General features: G+C 41.8%; 1 protein-coding gene across 1 annotated transcript in view; it reads left to right on the forward strand.

Moving 5' to 3' along the window:
- LOC138364770 (eukaryotic translation initiation factor 5B-like) overlaps positions 1-18646 on the forward strand; it is a 68190-nt gene that overhangs the window by 40597 nt on the left and 8947 nt on the right. Inside the window, exon 4 of the mRNA XM_069324741.1 lies at positions 6580-6720. Within this exon, the coding sequence (XP_069180842.1) occupies positions 6580-6720 (141 nt within the window). The remainder of the gene's footprint in view (positions 1-6579; positions 6721-18646) is intronic.

Here is an 18646-nt window from a genome sequence, read left to right on the forward strand (position 1 = left end):
GGGTTTTTTGGAGCTTACAGTCCCCAAGAGGGCATTTGAAGGCATAGACGACGTTAGTCTCTTTTAAAGCGTTCTGTTTTGTGTCTGGAGAGTTTCTCATGAGTAGGCTGGCCGTTTTTCTGGTTTTATAGTAAATCGTCAGTTGTATCCTCTGATTTTTGTCTGTAGGGATAACGTTTCTATTAACAACATCTTTCAGGACCTTTCCTCCGTTTTATGAGCTGTGGAAAAGAAGTTCCTGTAAAATAGTCTAATAGGGGGTATAGGTGTTGTGTTAGTTGTCTCTTCAGAGGTTGCATGGCGTTTCACTTTCCTTCTTATGATGTCTTCGACGAAACCATTGGAGAAGCCGTTGTTGACTAGGACCTGCCTTACCCTACAGAGTTCTTCGCCGACTTGCTTCCATTCTGAGCTGTGGCTGAGAGCACGGTCGACATATGTATTAACAACACTCCTCTTGTACCTGTCTGGGCAGTCGCTGTTGGCATTTAGGCACATTCCTATGTTCGTTTCCTTAGTGAAGACTGCAGTGTGGAAACCTCCGCTCTTTTCCATGACTGTTACATCTAGAAAGGGCAGCTTCCCATCCTTTTCCATCTCGTAAGTGAATCGCAGAACGGAACTCTGCTCAAATGCCTCCTTCAGCTCCTGCAGATGTCTGACATCAGGTACCTGTGTAAAAATGTCGTCAACATACCTGCAGTATATGGCCGGTTTCAAGTTCATGTCGACTAAGACTTTTTGCTTGATGGTACCCATGTAGAAGTTTGCAAACAGGACACCTAGGGGAGAACCCATGGCGACCCCATCTACTTGCTTATACATGTGCCCATCCGGGCTCAAGAAGGGTGCCTCTTTAGTACAAGCTTGGAGTAGTTTCCTCAGAATATTTTCTGGTATGTCAAGAGGAGTACAGGCTGGATCACGATACACTCTGTCGGCTATCATCCCGATTGTCTCGTCCACAGGTACGTTGGTAAACAGCGATTCTACGTCCAACGAGGCTCTTATCCCTGTGGCCCGTGTGCCCCGCAGTAAGTCAACAAATTCCTTTGGAGACTTCAGGCTGAGGGCGCAGGGAACATAAGGAGTCAGCAGGCCGTTGAGTCGCTTCACCAGTCTGTACGTGGGTGTGGGTATCTGGCTAATGATAGGCCGAAGTGGGTTTCCAGGCTTGTGTGTCTTGACATTTCCATACGCATATCCAGGTTTATATTCCCCAATGATCTTTGGCAGGTGGAGTCCGGATTTCTTGGCGTTCACAGTTTCGATCAGTTTGTTGACCTTTGCTTTTAATTCGGCTGTAGTGTCCTTCGTTACCCATTGGAACTTAGTTTGGTCAGAGAGTATGATGTTCATTTTCGCCAGAAATTCGTCTTTTTTAAGAATGTATTTTTTAATTTTAAGAAATTTTTTTGAATTTTAAGAAAAAAAAAAAAAAAAAAAAAAAAAAAAAAAAATATATATATATATATATATATATATATATATATATATATATATATATATATATATATATATATATATATATATATATATGTCGTACCTAGTAGCCAGAACTCACTTCTCAGCCTACTATTCAAGGCCCGATTTGCCTAATAAGCCAAGTTTTCCTGAATTAATATATTTACTATAATTTTTTTCTTATGAAATGATAAAGCTACCCTTTTCAATATGTATGTGGTCAATTTTTTTTTATTGGAGTTAAAATTAACGTAGATATAGGACCGAACCTAACCAACCCTACCTAACCTAACCTAACCTATCTTTATAGGTTAGGTTAGGTTAGGTAGCCGAAAAAGTTAGGTTAGGTTAGGTTAGGTAGGTTAGGTAGTCGAAAAACAATTAATTCATGAAAACTTGGCTTATTAGGCAAATCGGGCCTTGCATAGTAGGCTGAGAAGTGCGTTCTGGCTACTAGGTACGACATATATATATATATATATATATATATATATATATATATATATATATATATATATATATATGTCGTACCTAGTAGCCAGAACTCACTTCTCAGCCTACTATTCAAGGCCCGATTTGCCTAATAAGCCAAGTTTTCCTGAATTAATATATTTAGTATAATTTTTTTCTTATGAAATGATAAAGCAACCCTTTTCTTTATGTATGAGGTCAATTTTTTTTTATTGGAGTTAAAATTAACGTAGATATATGACCGAACCTAACCAACCCTACCTAACCTAACCTAACCTATATTTATAGGTAAGGTTAGGTTAGGTAGCCAAAAAAAGCTAGGTTAGGTTAGGTTAGGTAGGTTAGGTAGACGAAAAAACATTAATTCATGAAAACTTGGCTTATTAGGCAAATCGGGCCTTGAATAGTAGGCTGAGAAGTGCGTTCTGGCTATTAGGTACGACATATATATATATATATATATATATATATATATATATATATATATATATGTCGTACCTAGTAGCCAGAACGCACTTCTCGGCCTACTATGCAAGGCCCGATTTGCCGAATGGGCCGAGTGATTTTTTTTCCAAAAATTGTTTCCTATTGGTTTATTTTAAGTATTATTATCATATACATAGAACATAAATGATTTATTTAGTTATGTTAATTCAGGTTAGATTAAGATAAGTTAGGTTAGGTTGGGTTTATTAGGTTCGGTTATATATCTACGTTAGTTTTAACTCAAATTAAAAAAAAATTGCTCATACAAAATAAAATGAATAGCTTTATCATTTCATAAGAAAAAAATTTGAAAAATATTAAAATTCTGGAAAACTTGGCTTATTAGGCAAATCGGGCCTTGCATAGTAGGCCAAGAACTGCGAACTGGCTACTATTTACTATATATATATATATATATATATATATATATATATATATATATATATATATATATATATATATGTATATATATATATATATATATATATATATATATATATATATATATATATATATATATATGTATATATATATATATATATATATATATGTCGTACCTAGTAGCCAGAACGCACTTCTCAGCCTACTATGCAAGGCCCGATTTGCCTAATAAGCCAAGTTTTCATGAATTAATGCTTTTTCGACTACCTAACCTACCTAACCTAACCTAACCTAACTTTTCCGGCTACCTAACCTAACCTAACCTATAAAGATAGGTTAGGTTAGGTTAGGTAGGGTTGGTTAGGTTCGGTCATATATCTACGTTAATTTTAACTCCAATAAAAAAAAATTGACCTCATACATAATGAAATGGGTAGCTTTATCATTTCATAAGAAAAAAATTAGAAAAAATATATTAATTCAGGAAAACTTGGCTTATTAGGCAAATCGGGCCTTGAATAGTAGGCCAAAAAGTGAGTTCTGGCTACTAGGTACGACATATATATATATATATATATATATATATATATATATATATATATATATATATATATATATATATATATATATATATATATATTTATATATATATATATATATATATATATATATATATATATATATATATATTTATATATATATATATATATATATATATATATATATATATATATATATATATATATATATATATATATATATATATATATATATGCAGAATAACCACATGTGAAAAATAGAAAATGCTTAACGCGTTTTCGGCTAATTCGCCTTCATCAGAGCAAAGTAGAATGAAGATCTACTTTTCATCTTTATTCTACTTAGCTCTGATGAAGGCGAATTAGCCGAAAACGCGTTAAGCATTTTTTATTTTTCACATGTGGTTATTCTGCATACTTGGATCAGAGTTTTTGTGATCATTATTGAATATACAAATATATATATTTGGGGATATATATGTTTAGGGGATCTAAACATTCCCTCTAATGCGTTATGCGTGGTTTCCTCCGAGGCTATGGGTCCCCCTTCTTCCAGCTAGAGGTGGTACTCCCTTCCATATTATATATATATATGTCGTACCTAGTAGCCAGAACTCACTTTTTGGCCTACTATTCAAGGCCCGATTTGCCTAATAAGCCAAGTTTTCCTGAATTAATATATTTTTTCAAATTTTTTTCTTATGAAATGATAAAGCTACCCATTTCATTATGTATGAGGTAAATTTTTTTTATTGGAGTTAAAATTAACGTAGATATATGACCGAACCTAACCAACCCTACCTAACCTAACCTAACCTATCTTTATAGGTTAGGTTTGGTTAGGTAGCCGAAAAAGTTAGGTTAGGTTAGGTTAGGTAGGTTAGGTAGTCGAAAAACAATTAATTCATGAAAACTTGGCTTATTAAGCAAATCAGGCCTTGTATAGTAGGCTGAGAAGTGCGTTCTGGCTACTAGGTACGACATATATATATATATATATATATATATATATATATATATATATATATATATATATATATATATATATATATATATATATATATATATATATAATATATATATATATTGTGACGATAATCTCTTTCAAGAAAGATTGAGCCTGCTCTTCCCTACAAAGTACGTCAATATAAAAGATAATATAGAAGATACGTCCAGCAAGTATCGCCAAACGTTTTGCCCAGAGAGCAAATCGTACCCAGCACACAGTGACACCTGCTACCTACCACCGACGTAACCAGCTAACTGCTCATCCTTTGCCTGCCTGTCGCTGATTGGCTGGTGTCCCGTCGCACCTGCCTTCCGCCTCCGCCACAAGTTGACGTCTGGGCTGCGGTGCGGCAGTATCGTCAGAATATCTCAGTGCTCGAAGCAGTTGACATCTCTCACTGGTAGACTAAGCCTTGGCTTTCGTGTACTAAGGGAGGTGGCAGCTCGAAGCCAATATTCCAGCATCACTAATATTTTATTTTGCTATCACTGTAACTCACTTGTCTTAACGTAACTTTTCATTTGCCAGTGATTATTCATATTATTTTGTTTGTTGACTTGTCTTTCATATTTTATGTGCTTAACTTTATTCATGTCTTGTTTTTCTAAAGTAATTAAAATTTCATTGTTAATTTACATGTGTTTTGTGTGTCTTCCCATTACCTTACCACAGATGAAAGCTCCAGCTTTTCTCTTTTTTTTCTATTATGTGACGAGGCCCTGCCCCTAGCTTTTGAAACAGCCGAACACCAACGCTTTACCGTCACATAAAGTGGGGGCTTGTCCGGGAGCTTCACTCAGGTACTGGTGCCAAGTAGTATTTATTCATATTATTCATATTATTTTGTTTGTTGACTTGTCTTTCATATTTTATGTGCTTAACTTTATTCATGTCTTGTTTTTCTAAAGTAATTAAAATTTCATTGTTAATTTACTTGTGTTTTGTGTGTCTTCCCATTACCTTACCACAGATGAAAGCTCCAGCTTTTCTCTTTTTTTTCTATTATGTGACGAGGCCCTGCCCCTAGCTTTTGAAACAGCCGAACACCAACGCTTTACCGTCACATAAAGTGGGGGCTTGTCCGGGAGCTTCACTCAGTTACTGGTGCCAAGTAGTAAATTTATGGTAAGCGTATTTGGCTTTGGTAACATAGCTTTTCACTATTTTTCATATTCAATTTTATTTTTATATGGTGCTGTGTGTATTGTGCATTCCGAGAGTAGCATATGGTGAAGGTGAGACAACTTTGGATTACGTGGTCACTGTAGGCCTCAGTCATTCTCTTAATTGGTCATCTCTCCCTCCGTGTTATTACTCGTGTTTACCATCTTTTGTCCCTAGGATATTTCTCATATTTTCGACAGATCATCATATTGGTACCCTGGTACTGTGGTCTGTCCCTGGGTCAAGTGCACCTAATCTTCTGCAATCTGACCGTAGGAGGATAAAGAGGGCCATAGTTCCTCTCGCACGAGCTTTAGTTGCTGAATTGGGACCTCAGCAGCAGTTCTCGTCACCAGTTGACACCTCGCACCCCTACACGTCGGTCAGAGATGATGATACCTACATTGGTAGGGAATTAGCCTTCTTTTTCAGAGCACAAAAGTTTGCTAATTGTGTAAGTATCATATTATTTTCAGTGGGAAAACTTGCTTATGTCCTATAGAGACTCGGCAAGGTATGCCTACATTCTTGGACTACCAATTTTACTTTTGAGGCAATTAACCGTTTCATTTGTTTTAGAAACTCAGTTTCGCTTGTTTAGTAGGATTTTCTTGCCCTTATCCTCTTACATGAGTACCGGGTACAAGATTTCCTGCGACTTTGATTTAATTAATCATTTATCATCTTGTAATTAACATTAATTGTTAAAGATTCCACAGGATAGGTACCAGTTGCCACGTTGTCCTGTTTCTGACATTCACCATATCACAACAGTATATTCGTTGTGCATTTATTTGCTAATTTCACCATGTTTCGTCTCCAAGCTTTCCGTGCAGATCCAGCAGGTGAAATAGGAACTTTAAGTCGTGCCAAGAGGACTGAATCAAGACTGAATCACTCTTGCACATGAGTATCAACTAGAAGTTCCCTACCAAGCCAACAAAAATGAAATACATAACCTGTTACTGGATCATCTCTTAGAGCAAGGTAAGATAGACTCTGAAACTCACGAAACTTACTTTATTGCAGATAAAACTGATTTGACAACGATGAAACTCAAACTAGAGCTGGCCAAGATCGAACGCGAGCAGCACAGAGAAGCCCTCGAGCAACAAGAACGAGCAGCGGCCATACAAAAGGAAGAACAAGAATGTGAAATCGCCCTCAAAGAACGTGAAGCTGCCTTGAGGAAAGAAGAACAAGAACGTGAGATTGCAATACTCTGTGAGCGGGAACGAGTACAGCTTGAAACAAAACAACGCCAGTTGGAGATACAACACGAACATGACAGACAACAAGCAACCCTGACTATGGAATGTCGTCAACGAGAATTCGTGTTGGAAACTTCACACCTCGCTCAACGCCAGCAAGCTACCGCCAATCTTCCCGTCAGTTTCAATATATCACATGCAAGTAAGTTAATGCCACCATTCGTAGAAACAGAAGTTGATGTGTTTTTCACCACCTTTGAAACCCTTGCTAATCAACTTAGTTGGCCTGCCGACCAATGGGCAACCCTTCTCAGAGTACATCTTACAGGTAGAGCTGCAGTTACACTCAGTACTTTGGCGTCGGAGAATGACTACCAGACTCTGAAACAAGCAGTGTTGGACGCCTACCTTCTCTCCACCGAAAGTTATCGAAGGAAATTCCGTGACCACCTGAGGGCAAGTACCACTACCTTTCTCGAATTTGCTAATACCAAAAGGAGATATTTTATGAAATGGCTGGAAGCAGCACATGTCTCTACCTTTGCAGAACTCGTCAACCTCATGCTAGTTGAAGAATTCTTGAGGCGTGTGCCGCCTCCTGTTCGTCTATATTTAGCAGATAAAGAAGAAACCGACTACCTAAAGTGTGCTAAGTCGGCTGACACTTACAGCCTTTTCCACCGGCTGACACCAGAACCATCTTCCAGTAAGAAGTCGTGGTACAGTTACGAGAAAGTGAGTACCGATCAAGCTGGCTCGCAATTATACTGTAAGTATTGTAGACTCTATGGACATACCATAGATAAATGTGGTAAGTCTCAATACAAAGGAACCACCGAATCACCAAAACCCAAACCAACTCCTCCTAAGTCCGGTAAGCCTGTGATGAATGTTGGTGTTCATGTTAATGATCTTTCTCTTTTCAGTAAGCACCTGTATACTGGAACTGTCTCTGCCAACGGTTCAAATCCGGAGGGACGTTTCAAATTGAAGATCTTGAGGGACACAGCGGCTCTTCAATCCCTTATTTTGAAGTCGGCTGTGCCCAACATCGCCTACACCGGAGAAACTGTCTTCATCACTGACCTCACTGCTACCACTCCTTATCCTCTCGCCAGAGTCCACCTGGATTGTCCCTTCGTGAGCGGAGAAATCCAAGTCGCCATCAGGGAAAAGCCTTTTCCCATGCCTGGAGTGCAACTTCTCCTGGGCAACGACTTGGCAGAAGACCTGCAACCGACCAACCTGATCGTCATGGACAAACCCCAGGTGTGTACCTCTGTGATGGATAATCCTATTTTTGAGTATGTTCCAGCAAAGGTTCAAGAGAGTGATGAAGTTTCTCCTCCGGTTTTAGTGACCACCCGTGCACAAGCCGCACGACCACAGCCAGCTGACTCTACTGCTACTGCTGTCCCTCAAGACCCTCAGAAAGTACCCCCGAATCTGACCAAGTTGGAGTTCCGTAGGTTACAGAGGGCAGATCTTACCTTGACACCATTATTTTTCCAGGCTGAGAGTCAACCTGACAGTATTCCTGGGTTCTTCCTAGAGAACGAGTTGCTCTACCGCAGATATAGACCCAGTAAACAGAAGGAGGAGGACGATTGGGCCAACGTCGAACAACTAGTGATTCCTGCCAGCCTGCGGCCCACTATTCTACACCTGGCCCACGGAGCACTCTCCCACTACGGATTTAACAAGACTTACCATGGAATCCGTCAAGACTACTACTGGCCAGGTATGGTAAATTGCGTCAAACAGTACGTCAAACAGTGTCATACATGTCAGATGGCAGGTAAACCGAACATCTTTATTCCCAGAGCGCCACTGATTCCCATACAGGTGCCTGCGGAACCTTTCCACAGACTTATTATAGACTGTGTTGGTCCTTTACCTCGGACCAGTTCGGGTAACGCCTATATCTTAACCATCCTGTGTCCTACCACCAGATTCCCCATAGCAGTACAGTAAAGAACATTACGGCTGCTACGGTTGTGAAACACTTATTGAAGATCTTCACCCAGTATGGATTTCCAAGGGAGGTTCAGAGCGACTGTGGCACCAACTTCACCAGTGATCTCTTCAAGAGGACACTGGAGGAGTTCAACATCAAACAGGTGTTGTCCAGCCCCTATCATCCTGCTTCACAGGGTTCTCTTGAGCGTAGTCATCAGACTATTAAAGCACTCCTGAAGAAGTTTTGTAATGAAACCTCTAAGGATTGGGATAAGCAAATCGACCTAATATTATGTATATATAGAAGTCTTCCCAATGAGTCCCAAGGAGTATCTCCTTATGAGATGCTCAACGGACGTAAGTGCCGTACTCCCCTCAAGGCTTTCAAAGACTCTCTACGTGATGCCACCTTCAGTGAGCATCAGAATGTGCCCCAGTTTCTTCAAAACCTACAACACATTCTAGAGAGAGTCCACATTTTTGCCCAAGATAATCTATTGAAAGTACAGGAGAGGATGAAGACTCATTACGACCAGACCAGCAAAGTAAGAAAATTTAAGCCGGGAGACTTCGTACTTGCTTATTTTCCTATCCCAGGTTCTCCTTTACAAAACAGGTTTTCAGGACCCTACCGCATCAAGGAGTTCAGAAACAACCATAACTACGTTCTAGAGACTCCAGATAGGCGGCGGAAGACCCAGCTGTGCCACGTCAACCTCCTGAAGCTATTTAACGGTACTCCTCCCACTGTCATGCTCAATTACTCTGCCTTTACAGAACCATACATCCACAGTGAGACCTTCCCTGCTTCTCCTCTCGAAAGCACTGACAAGGAGTCAGCGCTTTCTAATTCGGAAATCCTTACTGATCTTCCAAACTATTTTCAGGACAATCATAGTGCACCTCTCGTCAAGATCTTCAAAGAACATCAGGAGTTGTTCCGAGATGACCCCCAAGAGTGTAATGTTACCCAGCACGACATCCAACTGCTCCCTGACACCCGGCCGATTCGTCAACCCTTCTACCGAATCAGCCCTAGCAAGAAGGAAGTCATGCGTGCTGAGGTGCAGTACCTCTTGGATCATGCACTGGCTACACCTTGTGAGTCCCCCTGGGCCTCGCCCTGTATCTTGGTGCCAAAACCCCAAGGTAAGGTGAGACTTTGCACTGACTACCGTAAGTTAAATAATGTGACTGTCAAGGATGCATACCCCTTGCCAAGGATAGATGACATTCTTGACGTCATTGGTAATGCCCAGTACTTGTCCCAAGTGGACTTGCTTAAGGGGTATTACCAAGTGTGTTTAACAGAGCGAGCCAAAGAAATATCTGCCTTTATCACTCCCTTTGGACTTTTCAGATATGAACGCCTTCCTTTCGGATTATGTAATGCCCCGGCCACCTTTCAGAGAGCTGTCAACCGCGTCATCCAGGGCTTGGATAACACGTACGCCTATTTGGATGATATCGTCGTAGCATCCAACACCTGGAGCGAACATCTGCTTCAGCTGCAACGACTGTTCGCCAAGCTCCTGACAGCCGGCCTCACCATCAACTTGGGCAAGTCCACCTTCGCCAAAGGTAAAGTGCGTTATCTGGGTCATGTAATTGGGAGTGGCAGCCTAGCTCCGTTAGACACACACACTCAAGCCATCCAGCATTATCCACAGCCTACCACCAGGAAGCAGCTCCTGCGCTTCCTTGGTCTTGCCTCCTACTACCGTACGTTTGTGAGAAATTTCAGTACAGTTGCCACGCCTTTAATCATTTTAACCAGTCCCAAGCAACGGTATAATTGGACCATGCAGCAAACCGTTGCTTTCGAACAACTCAAATTCCTCCTCTGTTCTAATCCCATTCTCGCCTCGCCAGATATCACCAAGCCTTTCGTCCTTCATGTCGACGCCAGTGGTACCGGCAATGGTGGTGTCCTGATGCAACAACGAGGCGAGGAGGTTCTACCTGTCAGCTACTACAGCTACAAGTTGAAACCCCACCAGAGGAACTACAGCACTATTGAAAAGGAGCTACTATCCATCGTCCTGAATCTCCAGCACTTTGCTCAATACCTACAAGGTGCCAGGTCTACCACCATCTTCTCAGACCACAACCCTCTCCGCTTCTTACATCAAGCCCAATTCACTAACCAACGTCTTCTACGATGGGCTTTATATCTACAAGATTTCAACCTGGAGATCCGTTATATCAAGGGTTCTGACAACATCATAGCCGACGCCCTCACCAGAGTTTATGAAGTAGAAGCAACTCCACCTATTACTCCACCACATGAAGACGTAACTTCTTCCAGAACCGCAGGCTTCGGGGGAGAGTTGTGACGATAATCTCTTTCAAGAGAGATTGAGCCTGCTCTTCCCTACAAAGTATGTCAATATAAAAGATAATATAGAAGATACGTCCAGCAAGTATCGCCAAACGTTTTGCCCAGAGAGCAAATCTTACCCAGCACACAGTGACACCTGCTACCTACCACCGCCGTAACCAGCTAACTGCTCATCCTTTGCCTGCCTGTCGCTGATTGGCTGGTGTCCCGTCGCACCTGCGTTCTGCCTCCGCCACAAGTTGACATCTGGGCTGCGGTGCGGCAATATTGTCAGAATATCTCAGTGCTCCAAGCAGTTGACATCTCTCGCTGGTAGACTAAGCCTTGGCTTTCGTGTACTAAGGGAGGTGGCAGCTCGAAGCCAATATTCCAGCATCACTAATATTTTATTTTGCTATCACTGTAACTCACTTGTTTTAACGTAACTTTTCATTTGCCAGTGATTATTCATATTATTTTGTTTGTTGACTTGTCTTTCATATTTTATGTGCTTAACTTTATTCATGTCTTGTTTTTCTAAAGTAATTAAAATTTCTTTGTTAATTTACTTGTGTTTTGTGTGTCTTCCCATTACCTTACCACAGACAAAAGCTCCAGCTTTTCACTTTTTTTTTCTATTATGTGACGAGGCCCTGCCCCTAGCTTTTGAAACAGCCGAACACCAATGCTTTACCGTCACAATATATACATATGTCGTACCTAGTAGCCAGAACGCACTTCTCTGCCTACTATGCAAGGCCCAATTTGCCTAATAAACCAAGTTTTCATGAATTAATTACTTTTCGACTACCTAACCTAACCTAACCTAACTTTTTCGGCTACCTAACCTAACCTAACCTACAAAGATAGGTTAGGTTAGGTTAGGTTAGTAAGGGAGCCGGTCGGCCGAGCGGACAGCACACTGGACTTGTGATCCTGTGGTCCTGGGTTCGATCCCAGGTGCCGGCGAGAAACAATGGGCAGAGTTTCTTTCACCCTACGCCCCTGTTACCTAGCAGTAAAATAGGTACCTGGGTGTTAGTCAGCTGTCACGGGCTACTTCCTGGGGGTGGAGGCCTGGTCGAGGACTGGGCCGCGGGGACACTAAAGCCCCGAAATCATCTCAAGATAGGTAGGGTTGGTTAGGTTCGGTCATATATCTACGTTAATTTTTACTCCAATAAAAAAAATTGACCTCATACATAATGAAATGGGTAGCTTTATCATTTCATAAGAAAAAAATTAGAGAAAATATATTACTTCAACTTCTTTTCCACAGCTCATAAAACGGAGGAAAGGGTCCTGAAAGATATTGTTAATAGAAACGTTATCCCTACAGACAAAAATCAGAGGATACAACTGACGATTTACTATAAAACCAGAAAGACGGCCAGCCTACTCATGAGAAACTCTCCAGACACAAAGCAGAACGCTTTAAATGAGACCAACATCGTCTATGCCTTCAAATGCCCACTTGGGGACTGTAATCTCCAAAAAACCCAGTATATAGGCAAGACAACAACATCTCTTTCTAGGCGTTTAACGATGCATAAGCAACAGGGCTCCATTAAGGAACATATAATCTCTTCCCACAACCAAACCATCGCCAGAGAAATCCTAGTAAACAACACAGAAATCATCGATAGATACAGCGATAGCAGACGGCTTGACGTTTGCGAGGCACTGCACATTAAGAAGTCAACACCAGCAATCAACAGTCAATTAATGCACAACTATATTCAACCCACCTCAAGACTCCGCTCCAATATAGAAGCATCAAGAAATATGGACCAATAGGCTTTCTACAATCACTTCCATTTCAATACCCATTGTTTCGTGTTCTGTCTTGTGGTGATGAAATTAATATCCTATTAAATACCACCTCACCCCATCCACCTCACTCAAATGTAGATATAAACAAATCGGAGATATGTAAGTTCTATTCAGTTGTGTATGTGTAAAGTCTTTGAAAATGTAATAAGTTTTACGAAACGCGCTCAAGTGTCGAGTCAGACTAGATATAAAAATGAATTTTGGAGAATTGATTTTTGAATTACCTCCAACAGTGAAAAGAAATGTACGAAAGATTGAGAAAATTCGAGTTAGAATTATTAATCTTACTTTTTCGATCATATTTAATAATATATATATATATATATATATATATATATATATATATATATATATATATATATATATTGTGACGATAATCTCCTTCAAGAGATTGAGCCTGCTCTTCCCTTCATAATTACGTCGTCACAATTATATAAAACGACTATGGAAGACATGTCCAACAATGGCAACAACTCCAGCAAGGCTTGCCAGGGTGAGCAAAACGTATGCAGCCAGCCACCTGTTCGGACCCAAATCACCAAACTACATGTTGATCGCTGCCGGCTGCGCTGATTGGTCGCCGGTCTGGCTGCACCTGCACTCGCCCCCCATACTACCTGATGTCTGGGGTCGCCCCAACATCAGTCCTCAGAATGTTCAGTGCTTTCGTGGCCATCACACCTCCCAGCTAGACTCTAGCGTGTACTGAGAGAGGTGGTGGCTTTAAGCCAATATTCCAGCACCTCCCACTTAACTTTTGTATTGCACTTCTTGTTATTTTGCCTTAACGTAACTTTTCATTGTGTCATTTAATTATTCTTATTATTTTGATTCATTGATTTTATTATAAGAATTTGTTTGTGCATTTTATTCATGTTTTGATTTATTTAACGTAATTAAAATTTCATTGTTAAAGTTTACTTGTGTTTTGTGTGTCTTCTCCTTACCTTACCACAGACGAAGTTCCAGTTTTTCTATTTTTTTTTATAACTATGTGACGAGGCCATACCCCTAGCCTTAAACAACCGAACACCAACGCGTTACCGTCACAAGTTATATGGGGGCCTGTCCTAGGAGCTTCACTCAGGTACTGGTGCCAAGTGGTAATTTATGGTAAGCGTATTTAACTTTGTTAACGTAGCTTTACTATTTTTCATGTTCAATTTCATTTTTTATAAGGTGCGGTGTATTGTGCATTACGAGAGTAACATATAGTGAAGGTGAGACAACTTTGGATTACGTGGTGACTGTAGGCCGCAGTCATACTCTTAATTGGTCATCTCTCCCTCCATGTTATTACTCGTATTTACCATCTATGTCCCTTGAATATTTCTCATTCTGACAGATCATCATATTGGTACCCTGGTACTGTGGTCTGCCCCGGGTCAAGAGTACCCAATCTTCTGCAATCTGACTGTAGGAGGACAAAGAGGGCCATAGTTCCTCTAGCTCGAACTTTAGTTGCTGAATTGGGACCTCAGCAGCAGTTCTCGTCACAAGTTGACACCTCGCACCCCTACACGTCAGTCAGAGATGATGATACATACAACGGTAGGGAATTAGCTTATTTTTTCAGAGCACAAAAGTTCGCTAATTCTGTAAGTATCATATTAAATTCAGTGGGAAAAACTTGCTTTATGTCCTATAGAGACTTGGCAAGGTATGCCTACATCCTTGGAATACCAATTTTACTTTTGAGGCATTTAACTGTTTCATTTGTTTTCGAAACTTTGTTTCATTTGTTAGTAGGATTTTCTTGCCCTTATTCTCTTACATGAGTACCGGGTACAAGATTTCCTGCGCCCTTGATTTAATTTAATCATTTAATATCTTTCACTTAACGTTAATTGTTAAAGATCACACAGGATAGGTACCAGTTGCCACGTTGTCCTGTTTCTGACATTTCACTATTGAATATTCGTGTACCTTTATTTGCTAATTTCACCATGTTTCGTCTCCAAACTTTCCGTGCAAATCCAGCAGGTGAAATAGGGACTTTAAGTCGTGCCAAGAGGACTGAATTACAAACTCTTGCACATGAGTATCAACTAGAAGTTCCCTACCAAGCCAACAAAAATGACCTACACAACCTGTTGCTGGATTACTATTTAGAGCAAGGTAAGATAGACTCTGAAACTCATGAAACTTACTATATTGCAGATAAAACTGATTTGGCGACGATGAAACTCAAACTAGAACTGGCCAAGATTGAAGAACGAACAGCTGCCATAAGGAGGGAAGAACAAGAACGAGAAATCACCCTCAGAGAACGCGAGGCTGCTTTGAGGAGAGACGAACAAGAACGCGAAGCTGCTTTGAGGAGAGAAGAACACGAACGCGAGGTCGCATTACTCCGTGAACGTGAACGAGTACAGCTTGAAACCAAACAACGCGAGTTGGAAATACAACGCGAACATGACAAGCAACAAGCGACTCTGGCTCTAGAGTGTCGTCAACGCGAAATCTCCTTGGAAACTTCACACTTCACTCAACGCCAGCAAGCTACTGCCAATCTTCCCGTCAGTTTTAATATATCACATGCAAGTAAGTTAATGCCATCCTTTGTAGAAGCAGAAGTTGATGTGTTTTTCACCACCTTTGAAACCCTTGCTAATCAACTCAGTTGGCCTGTCGACCAATGGGCCACACTTCTCAGAGTCCATCTTACAGGTAGAGCTGCAGTCACACTCAGTACTTTGGCGTCTGAGAATGACTACTACACTCTGAAACAAGCAGTGTTGGACGCCTACCTCCTCTCTACTGAAAGTTATAGAAGGAAATTCCGTGACCACCTGAAGGCAAGTACCACTACCTTCCTCGAGTTTGCTAACACGAAACGGAGGTATTTCATGAAATGGCTGGAAGCAGCACATGTCTCTACTTTTACAGAACTCGTCAACCTGATGCTTGTTGAAGAATTCTTGAGACGTGTGCCGCCTCCTGTCCGCCTCTACTTAGCAGATAAAGAAGAAACCGACTACCTGAAGTGTGCTAAGTCGGCTGACACTTACAGCCTCATCCACCGGCTGACACCTGAACCATCCTCCAGTAAGAAGTCGTGGTACAGTTACGAGAAGGTGAGCCCCGATCAAGCTGGTTCACAACTGTACTGCAAGTATTGTAGACTCTATGGACATACCATAGACAAGTGTGGTAAGTCTCAATACAAGGGAACCACTGACCAACAACGACCCAAACCAACTCCTCCTAAGTCCGGTAAGCCTGTGATGAATGTTGGTGTTAATGTTAATGATCTTTCTCTTTTCAGTAACCACCTGTATACTGGAACTGTCTCTGCCAACGGTTCAAATCCGGAGGAACGTTTCAAATTGAAGATCTTGAGGGACACAGCGGCTCTACAATCGATCATTTTGAAGTCGGCTGTGCCCAACATCGTCTACACCGGGGAAACAGTCTTCATCACTGACCTCACTGCTACCACTCCATACCCTCTCGCCAGAGTCCACCTGGATTGTCCCTACGTGAACGGGGAAGTCCAAGTCGCCGTCAGGGAAAAGCCTTTTCCCATGCCTGGAGTGCAACTTCTCCTAGGCAACGACTTGGCAGAAGACCTGCAACCGACCAACCTGATCGTCATGGACAAACCCCAGGTGTGTAACTCTGTGCCAAGTAACCCTATTCTTGAGTATGTTCCAGCAGAGGTTCAAGAGAGTGATGAAGTTTCTCCTCCGGTTCTCGTGACCACCCGTGCACAAGCCGCACGTCCACAGCCAGCTGACTCTACTGCTACCGCTGTCCCTCAAGACCCTCAGAAACTACCCCCGCATCTGACCAAGTTGGAGTTCCGTAAGTTGCAGAGGGAAGATCTTACTTTAACACCATTGTTTTTCCAGGCTGAGACTCAACCCGACAGTATTCCTGGGTTCTTCCTAGAGAACGACTTGCTCTACCGCAGATATAGACCCAGTAAACTGAAGGAGGAGGACGATTGGGCCAACATCGAACAACTTGTGATTCCCACCAGCCTGCGGCCCACTATTCTACACCTGGCCCACGGAGCATTCTCCCACTACGGCTTCAACAAGACTTACCATGGGATTCGTCAAGACTACTACTGGCCAGGTATGGTAAACAACGTCAAACAGTACGTAAAACAGTGTCATACATGTCAGATGGCAGGCAAACCGAACGTCTCCATTCCCAGAGCACCACTGATTCCCATACAGGTGCCTGCGGAACCTTTCCACAGACTCATAATAGACTGTGTTGGTCCTTTACCTCGGACCAGTTCAGGTAACGCCTACATCCTAACCATCCTGTGTCCTACCACCAGATTTCCCATAGCAGTTCCAGTGAAGAACATCACGGCTGCTACGGTTATCAAACATCTATTGAAGATCTTCACTCAATACGGATTTCCCAGGGAGATTCAAAGTGACTGTGGCACCAACTTCACCAGTGATCTCTTCAAAAGGACACTGGAGGAGTTCAACATCAAACAGGTATTGTCCAGCCCCTATCATCCTGCTTCACAGGGTTCTCTTGAACGTAGTCATCAGACCATCAAAGCACTCTTGAAAAAGTTTTGTAGTGAAACCTCAAAGGATTGGGATAAGCAGATTGACCTAATAATGTGTATTTTCAGAAGTCTCCCCAATGAGTCCCTAGGAGTATCTCCTTATGAGATGCTCTACGGCCGTAAGTGCCGTACTCCCCTTAAGGCTTTCAAAGACTCTCTCAGAGATGCCACCTTCAGTGAGCATCAGAATGTGCCCCAGTTTCTTCAAAACCTTCAACACATTCTAGAGAGAGTCCACCGCTTTGCCCATGATAATCTATTGAAAGCCCAGGTGAGAATGAAGACTCATTACGACCAGACCAGCAAAGTAAGAAAATTCAAGCCGGGAGACTTCGTCCTTGCTTATTTCCCTATCCCAGGTTCATTTTTACAAAACAGATTTTCAGGACCCTACTGCGTCAAAGAGTGCAGGAATAATAATAATTATGTGATAGAGACTCCAGATAGGCGGCGGAAGACCCAGCTGTGCCACGTCAACCTCCTGAAGCAATATAATGGTACTCCTCCCACTGTCTTGACTAACTATTCCACATTCACAGAACCCTACATCCACAGTGAGACCTTCCCAGCTTCTCCTCCCGAAAGCACTGACAAGGAGTCAGCGCTTTCTAATTCCGAAATCCTTAATGATCTTCCCAAATGCTTTCAGGATAATAATCGTGCTCCTTTGCCCTCTTCTAATTCCACTCTCACCTCGTCAGATAAGCCCTTCATCCTCCATGTCGACGCCAATGGTACCAACGATGGTGGTGTCGTGATGCAGCAACGAGGCGAGAAGAATACACCTGTCAGCAACTACTGCTACAAGGAACGACGGAACAATTGGCAAGGAGCTACTCTTCCTCATCCTGAAGCTTCAGCACTTCACTCCACACCTGAAAAGTGCTCGGTCCACCATCAATACGGACCACACCACCCTACACCTCCTGCAGCACGCCCACTTCTCATCTCAACGTCTTCTACGATGGGCTCTGTATTTACAAGACTTCAACCTGGAGATCCGCTATATCAAGGGTTCTGACAACACCATAGCCGATGCCCTCTCCAGAGTTTATGAAGTAGAAGCGACTCCATCCATTACTCCACCACATAACGACGTACTTCTTCCAGAACCGCAGGCTTCGGGGGAGAGTTGTGACGATAATCTCCTTCAAGAGATTGAGCCTGCTCTTCCCTTCATAATTACGTCGTCACAATTATATAAAACGACTATGGAAGACATGTCCAACAATGGCAACAACTCCAGCAAGGCTTGCCAGGGTGAGCAAA

This window comes from Procambarus clarkii, chromosome 14, assembly GCF_040958095.1.
Source record: "Procambarus clarkii isolate CNS0578487 chromosome 14, FALCON_Pclarkii_2.0, whole genome shotgun sequence".
NCBI lineage: Eukaryota > Metazoa > Arthropoda > Malacostraca > Decapoda > Cambaridae > Procambarus > Procambarus clarkii.